At 44.7% G+C, this 26,843-nt stretch overlaps 1 protein-coding gene across 1 annotated transcript in view; it reads right to left on the minus strand.

Moving 5' to 3' along the window:
* LOC119955275 (kinesin-like protein KIFC3) overlaps nucleotides 1-11,994 on the minus strand; it is a 48,662-nt gene extending 36,668 nt beyond the window's left edge. The window contains exons 1-4 of the mRNA XM_038781346.1: nucleotides 11,767-11,994; nucleotides 10,008-10,361; nucleotides 7,689-7,823; nucleotides 6,925-6,987 (exon numbers count right to left, since the gene is read on the minus strand). Coding sequence (XP_038637274.1) covers nucleotides 6,925-6,987; nucleotides 7,689-7,823; nucleotides 10,008-10,292 — 483 coding nt within the window. The 5' untranslated portion in view covers nucleotides 10,293-10,361; nucleotides 11,767-11,994. The remainder of the gene's footprint in view (nucleotides 1-6,924; nucleotides 6,988-7,688; nucleotides 7,824-10,007; nucleotides 10,362-11,766) is intronic.
* Between the last annotated feature and the right edge of the window lie 14,849 nt (nucleotides 11,995-26,843).

Genomic DNA, 26,843 nt, shown 5'->3' on the forward strand with positions numbered 1-26,843 from the left:
CAAACCCTTAATCCCTTTATTCTTCAAAAAACTATCTATCTTTACCTTAAAAACATTTAATGAACGAGCCTCAACTGCTTCACTCGGCAAGGAATTCCATAGATTCACAACCCTTTGGGTGAAGAAGTTCCTCCTAAACTCAGTCCTAAATCTATTTCCCCTTATTTTGAGTCTATGCCCCCTAGTTCTGCTGTCACCCGCCAGTGGAAACAACCTGCCCGCGTCTATCCTATCTATTCCCTTCATAATTTTATTGTTTCTATAAGATCCCCCCTCATCCTTCTAAATTCCAACAAGTACAGTCCCAGTCTACTCAACCTCTCTTCGTAATTCAACCCCTTCAGCTCTGGGATTAACCTAGTGAATCACCTCTGCACACCCTCCAGCGCCAGTACATCCTTTCGCAAGTAAGGAGACCAAAACTGAACACAATACTCCAGGTGTGGCCTCACTAACACCTTATACAATTGCAACATAACCTCCCTAGACTTAACTCCATCCCTCTAGCAATGAAGAACAAAGTTCCATTTGCCTTCTTAATCACCTGTTGCACTTGTAAACCAACGTTCTGTGACTCATGCACGAGCACACCCAGGTCTCTCTGCATAGCAGCATGCTTTAATATCTTATCATTTAAATAATAATCCTGTTTGCTATTATTCCTTCCAAAATGGATAACCTCACATTTGTCAACATTGTATTCCATCTGCCAGACCCTAGCCCATTCACTTAACCTATTCAAATCACTCTGCAGACTTCCAGTATCCTACACTTTTCACTTTACCACTCATCTTAGTGTCGTCTGCAAACTTGGACACATTGCCCTTGGTCCCCAACTCCAAATCATCTATGTAAATTGTGAACAATTGTGAGCCCAACACGGATCCCTGAGGGACACCACTAGCTACTGATTGCCAACCAGAGAAACACCCATTAATCCCCTCTCTTTGCTTTCTATTAATTAACCAATCCTCTACCCATACTACTACTTTACCCTTAATGCCATGCATCTTTATCTTATGCAGCAACCTTTTGTGTGGCACCTTGTCAAAGGCTTTCTGGAAATCCAGATATACCACATCCATTGGCTCCCCATTATCTACTGCACTGGTAATGTCCTCAAAAAATTCCACTAAATTAGTTAGGCATGACCTGCCTTTTACGAACCCATGCTGCGTCTGCCCAATGGGACAATTTCTATCCAGATGCCTCGCTATTTATTCCTTGATGATAGATTCCAGCATCTTCCCTACTACCGACGTTAAGCTCACTGGCCTATAATACCCGCTTTCTGCCTCCCTCCTTTTTTAAACAGTGGTGTCACTTTCATAATTTCCAATCCGCCGGGACCACCCCAGAGTCTAGTGAATTTTGGTAAATTACCACTAGTGCATCTGCAATTTCCCTAGCCATCTCTGTTCGCACTCTGGGATGCATTCCATCAGGGCCAGGAGACTTGTCTACCTTTAGCCCCATTAGCTTGCCCATCACTACCTCCTTAGTGATAACAATCCTCTCAAGGTCCTCACCTGTCATAGTCATTTCTCTCAGTCACTGGCATGTTATTTGTGTTTCCACTGTGAAGACCGACCCAAAAAACCTGTTCAGTTCCTCAGCCATTTCCTCATCTCCCATTATTAAATCTCCCTTCTCATCCTCTAAAGGACCAATATTTACCGTAGCCTCTCGTTTTTGTTGTATATTTGTAGAAACTTTTACTGTCTGTTTTTATATTCTGAGCAAGTTTACTCTCTTAATCTATCTTACTCTTCTTTATAGCTTTTTTAGTAGCTTTCTGTTGGCCCCCTATGTCAGGGTCAGAGTCTGGTCCTAGGACCTCGTTTTCCACGACTTGGCCGAGGATGGCTAGTCTGGTTGTGCAGAAAACGCATTTCTCCTTATTATATGTGAGGTTGAACTTTTGGCCAGTTTGGAGAAATTGGTGGAGGTTGGCGTCGTGGTCCTGCTGGTCATGGCCGCAGATGGTGACGTTATCCAAGTACGGAAACGTTGCCCGCAGCCCGTACTGGTCCATTGCTCGTTGGAACACCGAAACCCCATTCGTGACGCCAAAGGGAACCCGGAGGAAATGGAAAAGGCGGCCGTCTGCCTCGAATGCCGTGTAGTGGTGGTCCTCCGGGCAGATTGGGAGCTGGTGGTATGCAGACTTCAGATCCACAGTGGAGAAGATGCGGTACTGGGCAATCTGATTTACCATGTCTGCAATCCGGGGGAGGGGGTACGCATTGAGGTGCATGAACCGGTTAATGGTCTGGTTGTAGTCAACCACCATCCGGAACTTTTCCGCGGTCTTGACGACCACCACCTGAGCTCTCCAGGGGCTATTACTGGCTTCTATGACTCCCTCACGTAAGAGCCGCTGGACTTTGGCTCTAATAAACACCCTGTCCTGCAGGCTATACCTCCTGCTGCGAGTGGCCACTGGTTTGCAGTTCGTGGTGAGGTTAGCGAAGAGTGGACGGGGGTCGATTTTTAGTGTTGCTAAACTGCATATAGTGAGAGGGGTCCGCCGAAGCTGAGTGTTAGGCTCCTGAGGTTACACTGGAAATCCAGTCCTAGGAGGAGAGGGGCGCGGAGGTCTGGGAGTACATACAGTTGGAGGTTGGTGTAATTGGCGCCCTGTATCGTTAGTGTTGCAATAGTGTTGCGCCCTTGTATCTGAACAGAGTGTGACCCCGAGGTGAGGGAGATAGTTTGCTGTGTCAGAAATATCGGAAGCAAGCAGCGCCTTAGCAGGTCTGGGTGAACAAAGCTCTCGGTGCTCCCGGAGTCGAAGAGGCACGGTGTCTTGTATCCGTTGATTTGGACGGACATCATGGAGCTTTTGAGGTGCTTTGGCCGCGACTGGTCCAAAGTGACTGCGTTGAGTTGCGGGTAGTCGGTGGCTTGATCAGCAGTGCTGGAGTGGCCCCGTGATGACTGTCCGCGGAGGTCGTAGTCGTCGAGTGGCATATCGGGTGATGGCCAAGATGGCGGCCCCCGTTGATCGCACGTGGCGGGCAGTGAGGAAGATGGCGTCCAAGGTGACCACCCCGTTGATCGCACGTGGCGGGTGGCGAGGAAGATGGCGCCCAAGATGGCAGCCCCCATGAGTCGCACATGTCGTGCGGAGGCGGAGTCGGCACACATGCTACCACATTGCGGGGTCTGCGTGCCTGTGATTTGGAGGGGCGAGTGTTCTGGTTAGCGTTAGAGTTGGAGTTTTTAGTTTTAGCCAGGCAGACCTTCGCAAAGTGTCCTTTCCGCCCGCAGCTGCTGCAGGTCGCGTTGCGGGCCGGGCAGTGCTGCTGGGAGTGTTGGGGCTGGCCGCAAAAGTGGCACGATAGCCCTCTGTGGTGGGTGGGTGGCCTGGGGCAGTCTTTGGTCTGGGGTCCACGATGGGGTCGCGCGTTCGGCCGGGAACGAGTTTAAACTTTGAAAAGCGACCTCTGACAAGGTCGCTAGCGTTACCGTGTCCTCCAGGTTCTGGGCCCCTTTTTCGAGAAGATGCTGGCGCACATAATTGGACCGGACCCCTACAACATACACACCTCGGACGGCGAGTTCCATGTGCTGGGAGGCTGTCACGGCTGGAAGTTACATTCTCGTGCTAGAGCTTTAAGGTCGCGCAGGTAGTCTTCTAGCGACTCTGCAGGGTGCTGCCGGCGGGTTGTAAAGATGTGCCGCGCGTAAACTTCATTTACGGGCCGAACATACAGGTGGTTGAGAATCGCGAGGGCCTCGGTGCAAGAGTCAGTAACATCAAGTTGAGTTGAAATACGATGGCTCACCTGTGCATGTAGAAGACCGAGTTTCTGTTCTTCTGTAACAGCAGAGGTAGTCGACGCAGCCAGGTAGGCCTTGAAGCACCGAAGCCAATGCAAAAAAATTCCTTTGCTTCAGCGGCCTGTGGATCGAGTTCCAGTCTATCAGGTTTGAGGGCTGATTCCATGGTAGTTTTTTTAAGTCGATTAAATTGGTGCGACCATCAATTCACTCAGAGACACGAGTTGAAGTAAACTGGCTTTAATCGACTTACAACTGAGCCTGCCTGCGACTAGCTGAACTGAAGGCAGGCTCGCAAGACCGCAGCGCTTTATACTTCCGGTTGTGGGTGGAGCCAAGGGCGGGGCCATGTACATGCTCCTCATCTCCCCCTGTGGGCAGAGCCGCGCAATGTCGCACAGATGGAGCCCACAGGGACACAGTGATATACAGTGTGGATTTATATGTTATACACTCACCATATAACCTTTTCCTGAACACTGACTCGTTTCCCAGGAAGGATAGTTAAAATGTGTAGGGTTGAAACTGAGGTCAGTTTTTGTACCACAAGTGTGCCAGTTTTGAGGGGGTGGGGGTTGCTGAAATGTGATGCGGTCTTACAGTGCAGGCTGGAGAATAAAATAAATGACGAGTTTACATTTTTGAAATTACTACTTTGGGTAATGTAATTAAATACCCTGTGAATGTTTGCCTTAATTGAAGAGGCCCTTTCACATTTCAAAACACTACGATGGCCTCCAGCAACAAAGGACGAGAGGAAACATTGCCAGTGGGATTCTCCCTTCTGGGGACTAAGTCCCCACACCAGCGGGAAAACCGGCGGCAATGACTCCGGCGGCAACGGGCCCCCAAGGTGAGGAATTCTCACCTGTCTCAGGGGCTAGGTGGATGCCGGAGGGGTTGGCGCCACTCCAGCCGCCGCCAAAGGGACAGTGCGAGTTTGCGCATGCACCAAAGGGCCGGCGTGATCTCACGCATGCGTGGAACCACCGGCTTGGTTCCGCGCATGTGCAGACCGGCCAGCATATTTTGGCAAATGCGCGGGGGATTCTCTTCTCTGCGCCAGCCCCTATAGGGCTCTACCATGGCCGGCGCAGAGAAGACAACCCCCCGTGCATTTGCCAAAATACGCAGGCCGGTCTGCGCATGCGGAAACACGCCTGTAGGGCTCTGCCATGGCCGGCGCGGAAGGAAGAAGTGCCCCCACGGCACAAGCCCCGCCGCAGATTGGTGGGCACTGATCGCGGGCCAGGCCACCGTGCAGGCCCCCCAGGGTCGGATCCCCCCCCCACAAGGACCGTCCCTGCCGACATTCCTGCTAGGTCCCGCCGTGTGGGACCATGTGTAACCCACGCCGGCGGGACTGGCCAAAAACGGACGGCCCCCTCAGCCCATCGGGGCCCGGAGAATTGCCGGGGGTGCTGCTCCCAACGGCCCCTGACCGACATGGCATGAATCCCGCCCCCACCTGAAAACTGGTGCTAGAGAATACGGCAGCCAGTGTCGGGGCGGGATTTGCGCCCCCCCCCCCCCCCCCCCAGGAATTCTCCGACCCGACGGGGGGTCGGTGAATCCCGCCTGATTTCCCCCGGCCAGTGTTACAAGGTCACAAATGACTGGAAATACATTCTTCCGTATGATCCCATCTTTTATCTCTTATATTAGGTCAGCCCATTTTTGGGCAAACTTATTGGACTCCCAATTGGACACTTTGGTCTGAAAATTTCCAATATGTCATTGGGTACCAGAAGCTTCCTCACCCAGGCTTTGTAGGTTTGCTGGTGCAAGATGACAAGGAAACCTTAACATTTTCGCAAAGCAAGTTTGAATTGTTTGTCTTTACTCCTGAGAGTTTATTAAGTGTGTTATAGAATATGATTAGGAGTGTGTGCTAAATTAGAAATCACTGCGTTGAATTATTATTTCAATTTAATTTCACTGAAAAACCAGGTCACTTGCTGCAACATTAGTAGTGCAGATTTCATTAAAATAACCCTGTTAGTTCAGTGTTCAGATTAGTACGGCTGCCGGAGACGTTGGGCTTGTTTTATGGTGGCAGAGGCAGCTCGCCATTGGCAGCCAATCGAATCTTCCAGTGCCGCTGATGTCTGTGGCATTTTGTGTGGCTTACCCGTGACACCGCCAGGGAACCCGCCACAGTGCGTCACCATCGGTGGGACTGGAAGACGCCGCCAGCGGGAGGTCGAAGAGGATCCTGTCCGGTTATATAGATTTACGGGACAATTATGTGGAACAGGCAATTCCAGTTGCAGAAATTTCAAACGCTGCCGTTATCATTTGTTGCTCTGCATGTTCATAATTACATATTTTTTTTAAAAATATTTTTATTTGCATTTTCGATTTTATATACGTGTTCGTTATTGTATAGTACATGAGGGGCGCGATTTTCCAAAATGGAGACTAAGTGTTCGCGCCGTCGTGAACGCCGTTGCGTTTCATGACGGCGTGAAACGGGCGCCGGGACAATTGATTCTGGCCCCCCACAAGGGGTCAGCGTGGCGCTGAAGGGGTTCACGCCGCTCTAGCCTCCCTTCCCGGCGCCAAATGGGTGCCACGCCAACCCGCGCATGCGCAGTTGGGCTGCGCCAACCCGCGCATGCGCAGGTGACTTCTTCAGCACGTCGTCTCCAGCGCAACATGGCGTGAGGGTTCAGGGACCGGCCACGCAACAAAGTAGGGTGGGGGGGGAAGAGGCTGGCCCGCTGATCGGTGGGCTCCAATCGTGGGCCAGACCCCATCGGAGGCCCCACTCCCGGGGATGAAGGCCCCCCCCACAGGCCGCTCCCCCCCCCAACCCTTCGCACAGAGTTCCCGCCGACAGCGACCAGGGATGAAAAGCGGCGGCAGGACTCTGCTGTTTCCGCGTGGCCGCTCGTCCCATCCGGGCCGGAGAATCGCGTGCCGGCGTCGGGGCAGTGTGGCGTGATTGCGGCGATTCTCCAGCCCGGCGCGGGGCTGGGAGAATCGCGCCCTGAGATTGTTTTTGTATCTATTTACATTTTGTCACCATCTGTCCCAGTGCGCTCGTATGTTCACAATTAACACTTACTTGATCTGTTACTTGATCTGTGAACTTATATTGTCGTGAATATCATATGTTTAATGACTGTTCCATACCTCATGTAACATGTTGATGAATTTTCCTTGTTTATGCCACTTTTCCGGAAAAGGCACAAATTCCTATTAATAAAGGCACAAGCAGTTTTTCAGGTCCAGGAATATACACATTCGTGATTTTATGAATGTAAAAAGACATGCATGGATCAGATCTGTAAAGGAATAAATAAATAGCAAATCAGAGGGTGGCAGCTCTCCAGCACTTTGAGACAAAGGCGTGCGCCATTGGATCAGGATTTTGGATATGTGTTTGGAGGCCCACTGGGTGCCGAGCTAGCAGGTTCCGGCGAGGGGTGAAATTGAGGGTGGATGGGGGTGGGGGGGGGGGGGGGAGGACAACCTTTGCAGCGGGAGGGAAGGTCAAAGCTGAGGGGACCCATTAAGATGGGACTCTCGCTCTGTCCGCCACTAAACCGCACATGGAAACTTGCTGGGCTGGCGACCCAATGTGGGCCACTCCCTCTGCCAGTTAAATGCTGACAGTGATGGGATGGGACCCATTGGAGAGCATTAATTTCTCACTACCCTATGCTATACCCCCCCCCCCGCCCCCCGTCCCCCCCCATATTGCTGGTACAGTTGTGGTGAGGGCAGGGGTAGGCAGATTGGCAGTGGGCAACCCACATGCTGGATTTAATCAGCCCCCACCTTCAAGTCCGTTGCCAAAGGCGAGTAAAATCCAGCTTCATGATGTGATTCATGTGCCCGCACACAGTGGGTAGCCCAGATGTGTGCCTGGGAATAGATTTCTAACAATTTCCCACCTTCATTTCATCCAAGTAAAGCTTGATGTTATTTTCTGTAATGCAAGTGTAAAGATTCCCATCGTTGTGAAGGAAATTTTCAAATGTCACGGTCAATCCATCTGCTTCTGGGTTGTTGTTTTCAGAAGAATGGACCTTCAACAGAATCAAAAACAATCACTTGTATTTTGGTTCATTAGTAATTCATAGTCATGTTATATCTACGGTTCAAATAATCTTTTACAATCATAGCCTAACAAAATAGAACATAGAACAGTACAGCACAGAACAGGCCCTTCGGCCCTCGATGTTGTGCCGAGCAACTATCACCCTATTCAAACCCACGTATCCACCCTATACCCGTAACCTAACAACCCCCCCCCCCTTAACCCTACTTATTAGGACACTACGGGCAATTTAGCATGGCCAATCCAGCTAACCCACACATCTTGGGACTGTGGGAGGAAACCGGAGCATCCGGAGGAAACCCACGCACACACGGGGAGGACGTGCAGACTCCGCACAGACAGTGACCCAGCCAGGAATCGAACCTGGGACCCTGGAGCTGTGAAGCATTTATGCTAACCACCATGCTACCGTGCTGCCCTTGAAAATGAAAACTTCTATCTTGAAACAAGCAAAGGCGACAGGTTACAAAAATCATAGACTGTTCCAGGCAACGTCCTTGGGGTCCGCAATTAAGCTTTTCATTATGGTGCTGTTCACTTTAATTTACAAAATGATGAAGAAAATTACAACAAAGGACTTTCAATGGGGCATTCCTTCAAAATGCATCTTCATAAGCCCAGTCTCCTCAATCCTTCCTCTTAGGACAGTCCCGCCATCTCAGGAATCAGTCCAGTGAAGATTAGTTTCCCCCCTCTGTGGCAAGTAGTTCCTTCCTGAGGTAATGAGATTAAAATTGGACACAACGCTCCAGGTGCGGACTCACCAAGGCTCTGTGTAACTGCAGTAAGACATGTTTACTCCTGTACTTAGGTCTTGTGGCCCAAGCCTCAATCTGGTATCCCTGCCCCTCAGCAAAGCCTCAATCTAGTAGCAGCTTGACCTCATAACCTTCACCACATTTATCATTTGTTTCACCAGGAAAGCAAACGGGGGAATTTTCAAGAAGAAAACTATTCTGCTGCGTTGATATTGTATCTGGGGATTAATAACGTGCCGGTGGCTAGGAACGCTCTCACTCTGACAGTTCAGTGCAGTTCAGCAGCTGCCAAAGGCAACAAAGAAAGACAAAATATACAGGCAATATAGATGGCCACCCGCGACTTGTCTAAACGTTCAGGCGTTGAACGTGATTGCAAGACAATGACAAGGACAAAATTGCTTAATTAACTGCATAAGCTGTGGCTTTATGAAGATTTGCTCAATTAAATCTATATGGGAAAGAAAGCTTTTTCACCTGATTAGGGTCATTCTAAATCTTGACAGTGGGCTCTAACTTCTGCTTTGGCAGTGGAACTCACATACAGAGACAGTCCTTTGTAACATTTATGCCAATTAGCACTAAATTCAGAGTTGTTTTGTTGTCATATGAATTCACATGAGCCTTAAGTGCCTCAACAGAAAGAAAGGTTTTTCTTTCCCACGACAAAGAAACCCCAAGTGCAAATGTTAAAGCAAAATTCTTCAATGTTACATTGCCCTCCAATATCCAGTCCCTTGTTCCCTAAAGTGCAATTATGCTGGTCTCTGTCATTCGTCATAATGTACTAATTAATCCCTGGTTTTGCGTCAGAACCTCTTCATTTTCTGTCCCTCTCAGCATCTCAATTAAACTGATCCAGGGCTGGGGCAGCACGGTGGCACAGTGGTTAGCATTGCTGCCTATGGCGCTGAGGACCTGGGTTCGAATCCCGACCCTGGATCACTGTCCGTGTGGAGTTTGCACATTCTCCCCGTGTCTGCGTGGGTTTCACCCCCACAACCCAAAGATGTGCAGGGTAGGTGGATTGGCCACACTAAATTGCCCCTTAATTGGAAAAATAATTGGGTACTCTAAATTTATTTAAAAAAAACTGATCCAGGGCTTGAACATGGACTTATTGAGGAGACACGAAGCTGTGCAACTCAAACTGTGGCTAGGGACATGTCGACAAACCAATATTAATTTTTTTTTTATATCAGTAACTAAAGAGGCATCAAGGATTCTTTTTAATTTTTCTATTGCAAACAAATTAGCTTGCTGGGAAAAATGTCATTGATATCAATACAATATCTAGCAACTTATTGGAGTGGTTTACACTTTCCCCGAGTGGCCTGTGTCTGCTCTGCAGATTCTGTATCGTTCCATGGATTTATTTTTTCCGCTTTACTTACATTTACAGATGTCTCTGCTGTGCTGTGAACACATTGGTACAACTGCTCGATTTCTTCTTGCTTCTCATCTTCTTCCGAGTTGTAGCGCTCTTCACTTATTTTAGGGCTACGCCGCTCACATGTTTGCACCCTGCAGTTCATGTCAGTCCTATTACTGTTTTTCACAGCTACCGCTTCACAGGGCCTATTCTCACTGGAGCAATGCGATGATGCCAACTTATCCTCAATGGTAACAAGCGTATCCTGTGGCTTAATTGCCCGAGGTTTTGTCATTCCACTCCCCATGATTATTTACTCGTCAAATGAGGTTTAGCCGCCATAAATACATTCTACTTGCGCAATGCTGTAGCCAATCTGCAGGAGACATTGATACAACATCGCTTATGGTTTAATTTTAAGAAATTTTGAAAACCAACACCTTTTGGCCAACTAAAGACCAGTTTTCTTTTCAAACCATACACATTTTCAGGCATAGCCATAGAAAAAAATTCAAAAGATATGTCCTAGATTGCTCTTACAAAGAACATGTATGGAGACGACAAGCTGAATCGCCTCCTTCTGTGCTGTAACCATTCTATGATTCGGTGATTCTATATCGGGAATCTATCCCCCAAAATGTACGTCATGGGAGCATTATCTGGTGAACAAAATAATTATTTAAAGGATTCATTATTTTATTTTCTATGTCAGGTGAGGGATATTTCCTTGGAGCACAAGTACCGTGCTTTAAAATGTTAGTTTTCAAACGGCTGTGTTACTCAAATTCTGTACCTGCCCAGGAAATCAGGGCGGCACGGTGGCATAGTGGTTAGCACTGCTACCTGACAGCGCCAGGGACGCTGGTTGTATTCTGACCTTAGGTGACAATGAGGTGTTTGCACATTCTTCCCGTGTCTGCGTGGGTTTCTTCCAGGTGCTCCGGTTGTGCTCCTGTGCTCCCACATCCAAAGATGTGCAGGTTAGGTGGATTGGCAATGTTAAATTACACCTTGGTGTCCAAAGATGTGCAGATTCGGTTGTGGGGTTGCGGGGGAAGGGTGGAGTAGTGGGCTTAGTTAGAGTGCCCTTTCGGAGGGTCGGTGCAGGCTTGATGGGCCAAATGGCAATGTAGGGATTCTATGAATTATTTGACGTTTACCAGCTGCTTTCTCACTTTAATTATTTGGAAGACCCCAAAATTCTCCCCGTGTCTGCGTGGGTTTCTTTCCACCGTCCAAAGATGTGCAGGTTAGGTGGATTGGCCATGCTAAATTGCCTTTAGGGTCCAAATTGCTCTTAGTGTTGGGTGGGGTTACTGGGTTATGGAGCTAGGGTGCTCTTTCCAAGAGCCGGTGCAGACTCGATGGGCTGAATGGCCTCCTTCTGCACTGTAAATTCTATGAAAAATAACTTCTAAGAAACCTTATCCATTACCGGTCCATACTCAAGTGCTCATATTGATAGTTGCAGGGTGTGAACCGTACAGATCCATCTTTATAATGTGAGAAGTGTGAATTCACTACCAGGAAAGCCCATGTTAAATATCAAATATAATGCTGTATGGCTTTAACTTGTCATTGAGATGTAGCTAGTATAAAGATGATCCAGTTCAAGCTATTACTTGTACCAACATATCAAAAAAATGTGGTCCATCATTTAACAGATGCCTAAAATACACCCAAATACATCTTATTTGATGGCACCAAATTGTGTTTGAACCATATCACTGAAACTACAAACTGTGTGTATCAACTGCCTTTCCTTGGAATATTAACCTTACCTTGCCTGGGGGTTGGTTTTCGGTGTTTTTTCCATGCAAAGTTCTCTTCTGTTTGTTCTTCGTTCACCAGTTTTCAGAGTGCTAGACGGTAAATGAGAACTGAGAACAAGATTTTTGCAGCACCAGTTCTTCAGAGAGACATTGACGTGGTTCATTTCGCAACCACCGACTGTTTTTCACCTTCCTTGGCCTGTCATCCTGAGCATGGGGCTTGGAGAGGTCGGTCGCCTTGGTGCTTGAAGTAAAGCAGCCCTCCTGTGACTCGGGAAAGAGCAAAGTTGGCCGAGGAGACAGTGCCAGCAGAGAGCAAACGAGCAACAGGAGAGCAGTCAGTGAGCTAAACAAACAACCAACTACAGAGACGAGAGGAACAATGCGGAATAAAAAAGACACAACGGGGTAGCCAATAATCTTCCTGCTGTACATTAAATGCCCATCATTAGGACACAGGAATTAGCAAATGGGTGAACTGCCAGTAAGGATGTAGTTTTGTATGACTGCAAAGCAATTACAATTGTGAATGACTGCCAAAGATTCTGCAAAACCTGCTGAGTATTTCAAGCAATTCTCTGCTTTTAATTCACCACTAATATCTGCCTCCTCTCTTTGACAATTGCATAGACCAGTTACCACCTTCTCTTTAATAACATGTTTCTACTTCCCCACTAAGTCTGTTATGTGGCACTTTATCAAATGCCTTTCAAAAGTCACTATATACAACATCCGCTGGCTTTACCTTTATTCAATCTTTTTGCTAGTCCTTCAAATAGTTCAATCAGGTTAGTCAGGCAGATCTTCCTCTAAGTCTGTGATGGTTGTCCTTGATTAATATATGCTTCACTATGTGAGAGCTAATTTTGTCCTGCCAATGGTTTCTGGTTGTTTTTTGACCACAGACATTAGACTGATTGGAGTATGCATTTTTTTTAAATTATTTTTTTCCAATTAAGGGGCAATTTAGCGTGGCTAATCCATCTACCCTGCACATCTTTGGGTTGTGGGGTTGAGACCCACGCAGGCGAGGGGAGAATGTGCAAACTCCACATGTTCAGTGACCTGGGCCGGGATTGAACCCAGATCCTTGGTGCCATGAGGCAGCAGTGCTAACCACTGTACCACCCTGGCGCCCCTGATTGGAGTATGCATATCAGGCTTATCCCGCACCCATTTTTTGAACAGAGGTGTGGTATTATTATAAATGAAGGCAATGCAAGAGTTAATGAAATGTATACTGACAGCCACTAGAGGGAGCTAGTCTCATAAGTATATAAGGGATGGGGCTAAGCCTTGTGGGTCAGAAGAAGAGGCAAAAGACAAAGAAGATACAGACAGACAGCTGACGCATGAGAGAGAGAGCAGTTGTGTACTTGAGCGTTCTGCAGCTAGCGATAGCATAGTTTAATATAGAAACCTTCTACTTTAGGAATGTGAACGAATCTTGGTAGTGTAAATCAATTTATAGTTTTGTTTGTTAAGAAAGCTTGTTGTTCTTTGTTCAAGACTAGGCATCCAAGCCATCCAGGTAAAGCAAAGCAGAGAACAACACAAGGGGTTTGTAATATTTTCACTCCTCCAGGCTTCTAGTACCACTCGAGTGTCGAAAGAGGGTTCAAAGATTGTAGTGAGCTCCATCCTAGCTTCCCTCAGCAAACTCAGATGCAACTGAATTGGGTGACTTGTTAACTTTGATTGATGCCAAATTATTTTGTACCTCTTGAAGTGATTGGAGTTAAAAGACATTAATAAAAGACATTAGGGCAGCACGGTAGCATTGTGGATAGCAATTGCTTCACAGCTCTGGGATCCCAGGTTCGATTCCGGCTTGGATCACTGTCTGTGCGGAGTCTGCACATCCTTCCCGTGTCTGCGTGGGTTTCTTCCGGGTGCTCCGGTTTCCTCCCACAGTCCAAAGATGTGCAGGTTAGGTGGATTGGCCATGATAAATTGCCCTTAGTGTCCAAAATTGCCCTTAATGTTGGGTAGGGTTACGGGGATAGGGTGGAGGTGTTGACCTTGGGTAGGGTGCTCTTTCCAAGAGCCGGTGCAGACTTGATGGGCCGAATGGCCTCCTTCTGCACTGTAAATTCTATGAACCTTAGAATCGACTCAAGGGGCGTGAAGGGATATTTGACATTCAGGAGGTGAACAATAGTAGCTACTCACACCTGTGTAAACATGAAGGAGATAAAGGAAATTTAATAAGTGAAATAATTATGACTGTTTGATATGGGCGTTAAAGATAAAGAGAACATATGAAACCCTTCGAGGGGTGATTTTTTTTTAAGAGGAATTTAAAGATTCACTTCCTTTGGTTGTTAGGATGCATGCTGAGGAACAAAAGATTCACACTACTGGACAGGCGGATGATTATGAACTGGTCCATAGAACCAAACCAAACCTTTTTGCCCATCATCTTTTTAAACAATAGCAGGATAGAAAATGGGAAGGAGAAAAGAAAACAAATAGTCAAGAAAGAGTTAGAACAGTTGGGAATGGTCAGGAAATTTCACCACAGATCAAAAAAGATGGCACTGAGGGTTGAAGTGACATTTGGAAGCAGAAGTGTTTCCACTGTAACAAAGGGGGACATATTCCGGCAGATTGTTCGAAAATAAATGGAAGATCAGTTGAAGTCGCAGGAAAGAAGGCATCAGGAAACGGCTGTTAAACCTGTAGCAATGGTGCAGGTGAAACATACTCCTTCAGAGTCAGTGAGAAAGGGTATAGGTCTAAGATAATTTAGAGAATTATTTGAGTTACGATGAAGGAAGTCAGGCTAATGGAAGTTCTGGATGTTTTGTTTCAAAGGGAGATCTTTCCCCTTACTTGTCTAACAAAATAAGTAAACAAATTAATTTTTTCAAGAGCTACAGGAGCAGATCAATCATTGATGATTGCTGCTGATACAATGTATATCCCAGGAAGTTTTATGAAGGAAAAAGTAATAATGAGGGGTATTAATTGAAGGGGTGACACTGTTTATTTGTGTAAATTTAATTTCAGAAGTAATTTTGTAAATGGTATTGTTACAGTGGGAATCATTCCAAAATTACCTATTGGAGGGATAGATTATTTCCTAGGTAATGATTTGGCTTGTGGAGACAGTAATATGATGACAAGTGTATTGATCTTAAAAAGTTTTTGTCAACTACAAAGGAGAAAAATGAGACAAATTTGCTCATGACAAGTAATTGAATAAAAACGTGATTAACAGAGAAAATCAACTTTCATATATGGAAGAGGAGTTTGTGAATGAATAAAGAACTGATGAAAGTGGGCCTGAGAATGGAACTATGCCTACAAGTGACGAAAAGGACAATTACATTGCAGACTTAAATGAAACATTATTTTCTGAGTTGAAAACTGGAAATCAGAATAAAAAGAAACACAAGACTGGAGTCTGATACTATTACCATGTATAAATTCTGATGTTGCTGTTAAAGTTATTGCCTGGTATTCTCCAGGGCAGCTAGCTGAGACGGGAATCGCAATGGCCCACTGAATCAGCCATGAAGTTAGTAAACATTAGAAATAGGGTTCAGTTTTAAGTGGGTTTAATTTAATGTTTTTGTGCCTGCAAGGGTGAAACCTACAGATAGATTCATGTTGAACAAATATGTTTGTATGTGTGGGGGTTGGTTGAGTTCCAACGGTGTTTCTATGGTGGTTAGAGAGGGCCACGCTATGAAGAATAAATAAACTAGCAGTGATTGCTTAGCAACTGGGGCCTTGTAAGGTAGAGAAGCCTTTAGGTTTTAGTTCAGCAAATTTGATTGTAGTTGGAGATAATTAGTGAGAAAGGAAAAAGTCCCCACAGCTCTGACAGAAGCAGTTGGTTTAGAAGGCTAGAGAGGGAACATCTCTCTCTCAGCTGGAAGAAAAATCATACCATGGACTAATTGTTGAGGAAACAAGTGCGGAGATCTGAAGAGCTGCGAGTTGATGAAAATTGAGAACTGAAGAGAAGTTTCCAAGACGTTTGAGGTTAAAGGTACAAGAACAGAGAAATGTTCAGGAAAGACAGACAGAGCTGAGAAGAAGGATGAGATGCCAAAAAGATACCTGAAGTGATTTTCAGGTTTGGGAGATTTTACTACAGCCTGTGCAATGTGAGTTGAAATAATTATGATTCGGTCACGGCAGACACGAACCGTGGCTGGGTCACGGAGTTTGTGTTAAAGTAGGTAAGACAAAGGAAACCTAACAGGGGTGGTGTCAATTCCTGGACTAGATCATTATTGAAAGTGGAGCGGAAAGTTGAGTTAAAAGAGTCATTTGTAAAACCTGGACTGGATTTAGGAATGCATACTGCTAAGGGAAAGCATTATTGTGACAGAAGATTTTAAAACACATTTTTGGGAGTGGAGTTTGGAAACTCTCATGTGAGAGTCTAGGGAGACATCCACAGATGCTAACTTGGGATCAGAGCAGAGTATAATTGTGTGTTTAAAGGGAGTCTGTGTGTTAATAAGACCATTGTAGTTGAAGATGCACTTGTAATATCTGTAAATCTTTAAATCTGTGTGTACTTGTTAAGCTAAGAGAGGGAAAAAAGGAGTATTGTATAATGATCAACTTTTCAAGTTTAATAAAAGTTTTTTCCTGGTTGTTAAAACTAATTAGCGCGCCTGTGTGTTAGGAATAGACTAACTTTCTAATTAAATTCTAATTTGATGTCAATTATCCAATAGAAGTCACTGATATATAAAGGGGTTACAGGTGGCACTATTTGTTGGTGGAGATGTGTGTGTGAAGTTGGATCAAATAAATAAAGGTGTTTTGTGGAGAAGCTGAACTCTTGCCTCCTTTACTCTACAGCCACCAAGAAGCTGAACACTGTGATTCTGTTCCTCCACATTTTATAAACAAAACCTTACAGTCTTCAGCCAGGGTCACATTCTGGATCTTCTAGTCCTGTTATTTTTTTTTCTTCTCTCTTAAATAATTAAAAAACATTTTTTTTTTTATAAATTTAGATTACCCAATTATTTTTTCCAATTAAGGGGCAATTTAGCATGGCCAATCCACCTACTCTGCACATTTTTGGGTTGTGGGGGCGAAACCCACGCAGACATGGGGAGAATGTGCAAACTCCACACGGACAGTGACCCAGAGCCGGGATCGAACCTGGGACCTCAGCGCCGTGAGGCGGTTGTGCTAACCACTAGGCCACCGTGCTGCCCATCTTTAAAATAAATTTAGCAAGAAGTCTTACAACACCAGGTTAAAGTCCAACAGGTTTGTTTCAAACACAAGCTTTCGGAGCACTGCTCCTTCCTCAGGCGCTAAATAAATTTAGAGTACCCAATTTATTTTTTCCAATTAAGGGGCAATTTAGCGTGCCCAATTGACCTACCCTGCACATCTCTGGGCTGTGGGGGCGAAACGCACGCAAACATGGGGAGAATGTGCAAACTCCACACGGACAGTGATCCAGAGCCAGGATCGAACCTGGGACCTCGGCGCCGTGAGCCAGCAGTGCTAACCACTATGCCGCCGTGCTGCTTCCTTCTAGCCCAATTACAACATCAACTGGGATTATAACACCTTGAGTATCTGCTGCCGTGCATTGACTTTTCTTTCACTGTTTAAATTTACCTGGTTCTAAACGTTTGCCACTTCACCCCAACAACATTGAACTGCTAGTTTACACGGCCTTCACCCTTCCCCTGACCACAACTACTCTTTATTCGTGAGCACTGGATCATTCAACAAATTTGGCTTACAAATTCTTGGAATTACCTTGACATCATAACTTTGCATTGGACTACATTGGGGTACAGCTTAAAAGTCAGCATCTGTGTCGCAGATCTGCTGCCTACTTGTTGAAATATTGAACTGAAATTAGAAAACGCTGAAGCTCATTATCACAGCGCCAGGGACCCGGGTTCGATTCGCGGCTTGGGTCACTGTCTGTGCGGAGTCTGCACGTTCTCCCCGTGTCTGTGTGGGTTTCCTCCGGGTGCTCCGGTTTCCTCCCACAAGTCCTGAAAGACGTGCTTGTTAGGTGAATTGGACATTCAGAACTCTCCCTCAGTGTACCCGAACAGGCGACGGAGTGTGGCGACTAGGGGCTTTTCACAGTAACTTCATTGTAGTGTTAATGTAAGCCTACTTGTGATGTTAATAAAGATTATTATTATTATCTTTCCAATCTCCGACCTGACTAACTCATCCTTCTCAGTGCTGACTGTATAGATATTGCTGGAGAATTATTTTCCTCCTCATTCCATAGTGTATTTGCACTTGTAAACAAAGTCTTTGTCATTCTTGTGCTTACTGTGAATGATTACATTGACATCATAAGAGAAACCTGGCTAAGAGGTGATGACTTATTTGCCTAAATGAAGCTTCCAAGCTCGTCTGTTTGCAACTTTGATATCATATTTGACACCGAGATGAGCAGCTGGTCGCAGTACAACAACATTGCTAAGACTGCCTACTTCCACCTCCGTAATATTGCCTGACTTTGCCTCTTCCTCAGCTCATTATCTGCTGAAACTCTGATCCATGACTTTGTTATCTCAAATCTTGACTATTCCAATGCATTCCTGCCTGGTCTCCCACATTCTATCCTCGATAGGTGGATTGGCCGTGCTAAATTGCCCCTAAGTGTCCAAAGGTTACGTGGGGTTACCGGGATAGGGTGGGGGAGTGGGCCTGGAGGGATGCTCTTTTGGAGGGTCGGCGCAGGCGCGATGGGCTGAGTGGCCTCCTTCTGTACTGTAGGGATTCTATGATTCTATAAATTTGAGGTTATCAAAATCTCCGCTGCCATATTTTTACTTGCACCAAGTCCCCTCACCTCTGACTCCCGGTTAAGCAATTTCAATTTTAAACTTCTCATCCTTGTTTTCAAATCCCTCCTTGCCCTTCTCTATTTCTGTAATCTCTTCCTCATCTAGAACACTGAGATTTCTGCACACCTTCAACTCTGGCCATTTGAGCATCATCTATTTTAATCTCTCCATCATATTTACCTTTAGCTACCAAAGCCCGAAACCCTGAAATTCCCTCCCTGAACCTTGGTGCCTCTCTTCCTTTTCTTTCCTTATCAAGATTTTCCTCAAAACCTCCTTCTGCGATGCCCCAATATCTTACGTGTCTCAGTGTCAAATTTTGATTTTGAATGCTCCTATGAAGCTCCTTGACATATTTTGCTACATTAGAGGTGCCATATAAATATTAGTTATTGTTGTTGAACTTGTAGCTTTCTTAAAATAGTAAACCTTTCAAAACCCTTCAGTGTTATCATCCTTGTATCCAAATAGGTTTCAGAGTAGTAACTGACTGTAAAGTTGGTTCATGGTCAGAATAGCCAACGGCCTGGGTTCAATTCCTGCACTAGTTGAGGTTATTCATGAACGCTCCGCATTCTCAACCTTGCCCCTTGTCTGAGGTGTGGTGACCCTCGGGTTAAATCACCACCAGTCAGCTCTCCCTCTCAAAGGGGAAAGCAGCCTATGGTCATCTGGGACTATGGCGACTTCACTTTTTCTTGATTTCTGGTTGACAGCTGGCGACAACCAGAGAGTACTGTACATTGATTGCTCTAATCCAATTGTCCCCTACCCTTTGAGCATATTAACATGACATAGTCTGTTAGTGTTCCTTCTATCTGCCATTCGTATTAAATAATTCACCTCGCTTAATTTCCTTTCAATTTGATAAGGCCCACTTAATCTTGCTTTTAATGGTTCACCTAGCACTGGATACTGAATACTTTCTCCTCACTAGCAAAGGAATGAATTTTTGATTTATTATCCACCTCTTTTCTCATCACATGCTGTGACAATTTTAAAGGCTTTCTAGCCAACTCACCAGCCCTAGTTAATCTTTCGCTAAAGTTTGACACATAGTCCAACAATGTAGTCTCAGAATACTGACCCGCCAATTTATCCTTCATCAATTGAAGGGATCCTCTTACCTCATGACCAAAAATCTATTTGAATGGACTGAATTTAGTTGATTCAGTAGGTGCATCCCTAATTGCAAATAGTACAAATGGAATTCCTTTATCCCAATCCTCTGGATAATCCTGACTATAGGACCTCAAAATGGTCTTTACAGTTTGGCCACCTTTCTAACATTCCCTGTGATTCTGGTGGATTTAAATTGCTTTACTCCTAAGCTATCCATAAATTCCTTGAATAACCTTGACATTAAGTTTGATCCCTAATCTGATTTCATTTCTTTTGACAGTCTGTTTGTAGTAACAAAAAATGTAGTTACTTCCTCTTCATACCTCTTAGCTGTAATATTTCTTGATTTCTCATCTGCCTGAATATGTAACGGTCTCCACTTCCTCATTAATACATCATTCAGGGCTAAAGAGCTGGCTTTTAAAGCAGACCAAGGCAGGCCAGCAGCACGGTTCAATTCCCGTACCAGCCTCCCCGAACAGGCGCCGGAATGTGGTGACTAGGGGCTTTTCACAGTAACTTCATTTGAAGCCTACTTGTGACAATACGCGATTTTCATTTCATGTCATTTCATTTCTAACGTAATAACACTCCGGAAATCTAGTGGATACATCCATTATGGTCAACAAATACTCATTCCCGCTTTTCATCTGAGGAAAGGGTCCCATGCAATCAATTAGGACCCTAATAAAAGGTTCCTCACATGTCGGAATGGGTTTTAAGGATGCTGGTTTGATTACCACTTGAGTTTTTCCTCTGACCTAACATGTGTGTTATGTACAGCAAAGATCAACTATATCGTTATGCAGTCCAGGGCAATGTTTGTATTTTTGCTTGAGTTTTCGTTACTCACAAATGACCCCTTACTGGAACCTCATGTTACCCACAAAACATCCTTTTAATAACCCACTGGTAATACAATGGTGAACTTTTGGCCATTCCTCATCTGCCTGAATATGGAAAGGTCTCCATTTCTTCATTAATACATGATTTCTGATGTAATAACACTCCAATATACACTCAGATTGTATTTCTGTATGTGCTTTCTGATACAACTGCTCTATCTCTAAATCGTTCAGTTCTAATTCTACCAAATTTGCTGAACTAAAGATGTCCATATCATCCTCCATCTGCTTTTGTTCTTTATTAACCATCTGGTCAAAGCTTGTTTCTGATAACTGAACCTCAGCCTCCTTATTTTTACTCCTTGATTTCATCTCCTTCTGTCTCAACATGTGGCTTTGTGATCTCTTTACCACACAATCTGGAAACACCAGTGTTGTCTGGCAACACCTCAGTTGTTTGACTTTCCACTGGCTTATCAACTAAATAAGCATCACTCCCACCTGTGATCCAGCTATATCATTACCCAGGGTTAACTGCATCTCTGAAAAAGGTAATTTTCTATTTTCACCTAACTTTCTAACCTTACAGAGTGGCACACTATGCCTTTCACTGCTAATTCTACATTTTATCACCTTTCTGACAATACTCCTTCTGAACGACATATCTCCCATCTCTCACAATTAAAGATTAACTTGCTCTTGTATCCCTTAAGATCCTATTCTCCTTACCTATTTCACCTTGTACAAATGAGTAAATCTTACCCTCACAGATAAAATATTTAAAAAGATCTGACACCTTCTTATCAACCAACCTCTGAACAGGCTAGATATTCTTTTGCACCTCTTCAGTTGTAACCATGGTTTCTTCCGCCATTTAATAAACCCCATTGGCTTGTCTTGTTTTAATGAGTCATTCTAGTCCTTTCCGTAAGCCAGCAACACTGCGACTTTGTGTGTCCAACTTTATTACAATGAAAACATTTAAGTTTTCTTAAATCTCTTCCGCTATCGTAAATTTCCTTTTTAACCTGAGGCAAACTCTCCTCGATACCTCCAACTAGACCTCCTTTGCCGTCCCCACCTACAGATTTCTCATTTCCACAGTTTCTATCCTTCACAAATTGAAATTGATGTTGAAAGCCAAACCTTGATTTCGGAGCTAATTTCTACTGCCAGTCAAGCAGTTTTAATCCTTTGCTCTTCAACACGAGTTCTCACCACTGCAGGAAGTGACTCTTTAAATTCCTCCAAAGTAACCATTTCCCTAAGATCTTCATACGTAAGGTCTATTTTTATTGCTTATCCACCTCTCAAAATTATTCCATAAGTCATAATGAATTAGGCCACTTGGCCAATCGGGTCTGCTCCGCCATTCAATCATGGCTGATATTTTTTCATCCCCAATATCCTGCCCTCACCCCATAACCCCTGATCCCCTTATTAATGAAGAATCTATCTATCTCTGTCTTAAAAACACTCAGTGAATTGGCCTCCACAGCCTTCTGCGGCAAAGAGTTCCACAGATTCACCACCCTCTGGCTGAAGAAATTCCTCCTCATCTCTGTTTTAAAGGATCGTCCCTTTAATCTGAGGTGGTGTCCTCTGTGTTAAACGTATTCGATGCTGTGGTATGAAGAGGCAAAAGTTCTGTTCCCTTTTCATCAAACCACTTTTATTTGTTCCAACTGACTCTCACAGAACTCTGCACATCACCTGATCCAGAGGCCACCTGAAGCCCCTTTACATATCAGTGTCAATCATTGAACACTTACTGGCAACTGAATATCCCAGGGTATAGATGCTTCAGGAGGGATAGAGAGGGAGGTAGAAGGGGTGGAGGAGTTGCATTGCTCGTCAGAGATGATATCACAGCTGTGATTAAGGAGGGCACGATGGAGGATTCGAGCACTGAGGCAATATGGGTGGAGCTGAGAAATAGGAAGGGTGCAGTAACATTGTTGGGACTTTACTACAGGCCTCCCAAAAGCGAGTGTGAAGTAGAGGTACAAATATGCAGACAGATTATAGAAAAATGTGGGAGCAATAGGGTGGTTGTGATGGGAGATTTTAACTTCCCCAACATTGAATGGGATTCGTGTAGTGTTGGAGGCGTAGATGGAGCAGAGTTTGTAAGGAGCAACCAGGAGAGTTTTTTAGAGCAGTATGTAAATAGTCCAACTCGGGAAGGGGCCATATTGAACCTGGTATTGGGGAATGATCCCGACCAGGTGGTTGATGTTTCAGTCGGTGATTACTTTGGGAATAACGATCACAATTCCGTAAGTTTTAGAATACTCATGGACAAGGACAAGAGTGGTCCGAAAGGAAGAGTACTAAATTGGGGAAAGGCAGAGTATAACAAAATTCGGCAGGAGCTAGGGAATGTGGATTGGGAGCAGCTGTTTAAGGGTAAATCCATATTTGAAATGTGGGAGTCTTTTAAGGAAAGGTTGATTAGAGTGCAGGACAGACATGTTCCTGTGAAAATGAAAGATAGAAATGGCAAGATTAGGGAACCATGGATGAGGGGTGAAATTGTGAGACTAGCTAAGATAAAAAAGGAAGCATGCAGAGGATCGAGGCAACTCAAAACTGATGAAGCTTTGGAGGAATATCGGGAAAGTAGGACGAATCTCAAACGCGCAATAAAGAGGGCTAAAAGGGGTCATGAAATATCTTTGGCTAACAGGGTTAAGGAAAATCCCAAAGCCTTTTATTCGTATGTAAGGAGCAAGAGGGTAACTAGAGAAAGGATTGGCCCACTCAAAGACAAAAGAGAGAATTTATGCGTGGACTCAGAGGAAATGGGTGAGATTCTTAATGAGTACTTTGCATCGGTATTCACAAAGGAGAGGGACAAGACAGATGTTGAGGCTAGGGATGGATGTTTAAATACTCTAGGTCAAGTTGTCATATGGAAGGGGGAAGTTTTGGGTATTCTAAAAGACATTAAGGTGGACAAGTCCCCAGGACCGGATGGGATCTATCCCAGGTTACTGAGGGAAGCGAGGGTTGAAATAGCTGGGCCCTTAACAGACATCTTTGCAGCATCCTTGAGCACGGGGGAGGTCCCGGAAGACTGGAGAATTGCTAATGTTGTCCCTTTGTTTAAGAAGGGTAGTAGGGATAATCCAGGGAATTATAGATCTGTGAGCTTGACGTCAGTGGTAGGCAAACTGTTGGAGAAGATACTGAGGGACAGGATCTATTCACATCTGGAAGAAAATAGACTTATCAGTGATAGGCAGCATGGTTTTGTGCAGGGAAGATCATGTCTTACAAACTTAATAGAATTCTTTGAGGACTGTAGATGTCATATACATGGACTTTAGTAAGGCGTTTGATAAGGTTTTCCATGGCAGTTTGATGGAAAAAGTGAAGTCGTATGGGGTTCAGGGTGTACTAGCGTGATGGATAAAGAACTGGCTGGGCAACAGGAGACAGAGAGTAGTGGTGGAAGGGAGTATCTCAAAATGGAGAAGGGTGACTAGTGGTGTTCCACAGGGATCCGTGCTCGGACCACTGCTGTCTGTGATCTACATAAATGACCTGGAGGAAGGTATAGGTGGTCTGATTAGCAAGTTTGCAGATGATACTAAGATTGGTGGTGTTGCAGATAGCGAGGAGGACTGTCAGAGAATACACAAAATATAGATAGACTGGAGAGTTGGGCAGAGAAATGGCAGATGGAGTTCAATCCAGGCAAATGCGAGGTGATGCATTTTTGAAGATCAAATTCAAGAGCGGATGATATGGTCAATGGAAGGGTCTTGGGGAAAATTGATGTACAGAGATATCTGGGAGTTTAGGTCCATTGTACCCTGAAGGTGGCAACGCAGGTTGATAGAGTGGTCAAGAAGGCATACAGCATGCTTGCATTCATCAGACGGGTTATTGAGTACAAGAGTCGGCAGGTCATGTTACAGTTGTTTAGGACTTTGGTTCGGCCACATTTGGAATACTGCGTGCAGTTCTGGTCGCCACATTACCAGAAGGATGTGGATGCTTTGGAGAGGGTGCAGAGGAGGTTCACCAGGATGTTGCCTGGTATGGAGGGTGCTAGCTATGAAGAAAGGTTGAGTAGATTAGGATTGTTTTTGTTGGAAAGACGGAGGTTGAGGGGGGACCTGATTGAGGTCTACAAAATTCTGAGAGGTATGGACAGGGTGGATAGCAACAAGCTTTTCCCAAGAGTGGGGGTGTCAGTTACAAGGGGTCACGATTTCAAGGTAAGAGGGGGAAAGTTTAAGGGAGATGTGCGGGGAAAGTTTTTTACACAGAGGGTGGTGGGTGCCTGGAACGCTTTACCAGCGGAGGTGGTAGAGGCGGGCCCGATGGCATCATTTAAGAGGCATCTAGACAGGTATATGAACGGTCAGGAACAGAGGGAAGTAGACCTTGAAAAATAGGAGACAGGTTTAGATAAAGGATCTGGATCGGCGCAGGCTGGGAGGGCCGAAGGGGCTGTTCCTCTGCTGTAATTTTCTTTGTTCTTTGTTCTTAACATAAATGAGACAATCATTGAACACCTAACATAAATAAGACAACTAATTGCAATGTCTCTTCACCCATTACTTAACAGTCTCCCCTTCCTTGGAGAAAAAAAAACCAATTGGGTGAAAACAAAATTTCAAGAAACTAAAATTTCAAGAAACTAAAACACACACGTGATTCCCCCCCCCTTTTTATTGAGTAGAAGAAAAACAACATTCACAGAAACAGGCGCCCTTCATTGACAATATCCAAAAGTTTCTGTGAACTAGCCCCTCTTTTCGTAAAACAGTCTGATAGTTGATAGCTACTGTCAACCCATTTAGTTTTTGTTATTTCCCCTCTGTCCAACATCTGCTTCAAACTTGCGGTGTCTATCCGTAACCTCTTTTCATTGACACTTTTTGTAGAGTGCACATTTTCCCACAGGGATTTATTGTCAATGTGACAGTCAATAGGTATATTACCCAAATCCCCTAATCCCAAAATTTCTGTCAATATCTGACTTATATAAAAGGCCATATCCACCGCTTCCACTAAGTTTAACGTCTCAGCAGCCAAAGTGCTTTTGACCACTCTCCTTATTTTCTTTGTTTCCCACACAAGAGGGCAACATTTACCATTGTTCCCCAAAAGGAAAATTATAAAACCTCCTGCGCTTGAAACTCCATCACATAAATTTGCATAGGACGCATCACTATAAACTATGAGTTTCAAATGCCTAAGATCACTTAAAACCAGGAACTTCAAAACACACTCCTGCATTTTTAGTTTGGCCAACACTTTATTTGCTCTTATTATGTCTTCCACTTTGGGATCATTCATTTTTGTACTCAACTCTAAGACATCAAAACTCACGTCCGGTCTAGTCTGTCTACCTAACCAGTTCAGTTGCCCAATTAAACTTCGCAGTTGCTCTTTTTCTATCTTCGAAACCATTGTGTCTTTTTGTGAAACCCGGCCACGACTAATTGCTATTGGGCTGATGCTTTCCAAATAAGATTGCTGACGTAAAGTTACCCCTAACTTAGTCTGTCCGATTTCCAGTCCAATATATTTAAATGCACCGGAAGCCTGACTTCCAACTCTGAATTCTTTCCTCAAACCAGAGATTACAATAGCTTCAAAATCACTAGTCCCACCCCACAAAAAATCATCGACATGCATCATAAAGATGCCAGCAAGATTTCCTTTATAGTGCCAGTAAAACATTGCAGAATCTGCTTTCAACTGGCAACAGCCTAACTTTAACAAGACTGACCTTACCAAAAAGTACCACACTCTAGATGCATCATTTAATCCACATACACGTTTGTTCAACTTCCACAGTACCCCTTCTGTGTTAGCTGCTTCTTTAGGAGGACGGAGAAAAATGTCTCTCTGGAGCTGATGCCCCTGCAAAAAGGAAGCCTTTATATCTATAGCTTTGCATTCTCATGCCTTTGTGGCTAATAGAGCCAAGAAGATCTTTAAAATAACCTTTCCTATTGTAGGTGAATCTACCCTTAATCCTGATCTTCTAAGTTTTCTTCAAATCCCCTTGCCACAAGCCTGGCCTTTGCCTTATAAGTTCCATTTGGAAGAAACTTTTCTGTACAAATCCATCTGTAAGATAGAGCTCTTTGTCCCCTATCCGGTACTTCCGTGTATACCCCAAATTCACTCCAACTATGCAATTCTTGCTGTTCAGCATCTCTGATAACTTTTTCATCTAATTTATTTGAAGCCACCAAAATCTCACGTGCATGTGGGCTTCTACTTCTATTAGTATTCGTAGTCTTACTCCTGTTCCGAGATCTTGATAAACTACGTCCCCTCT

Source organism: Scyliorhinus canicula, chromosome 20 (genome assembly GCF_902713615.1).
Source record: "Scyliorhinus canicula chromosome 20, sScyCan1.1, whole genome shotgun sequence".
NCBI lineage: Eukaryota > Metazoa > Chordata > Chondrichthyes > Carcharhiniformes > Scyliorhinidae > Scyliorhinus > Scyliorhinus canicula.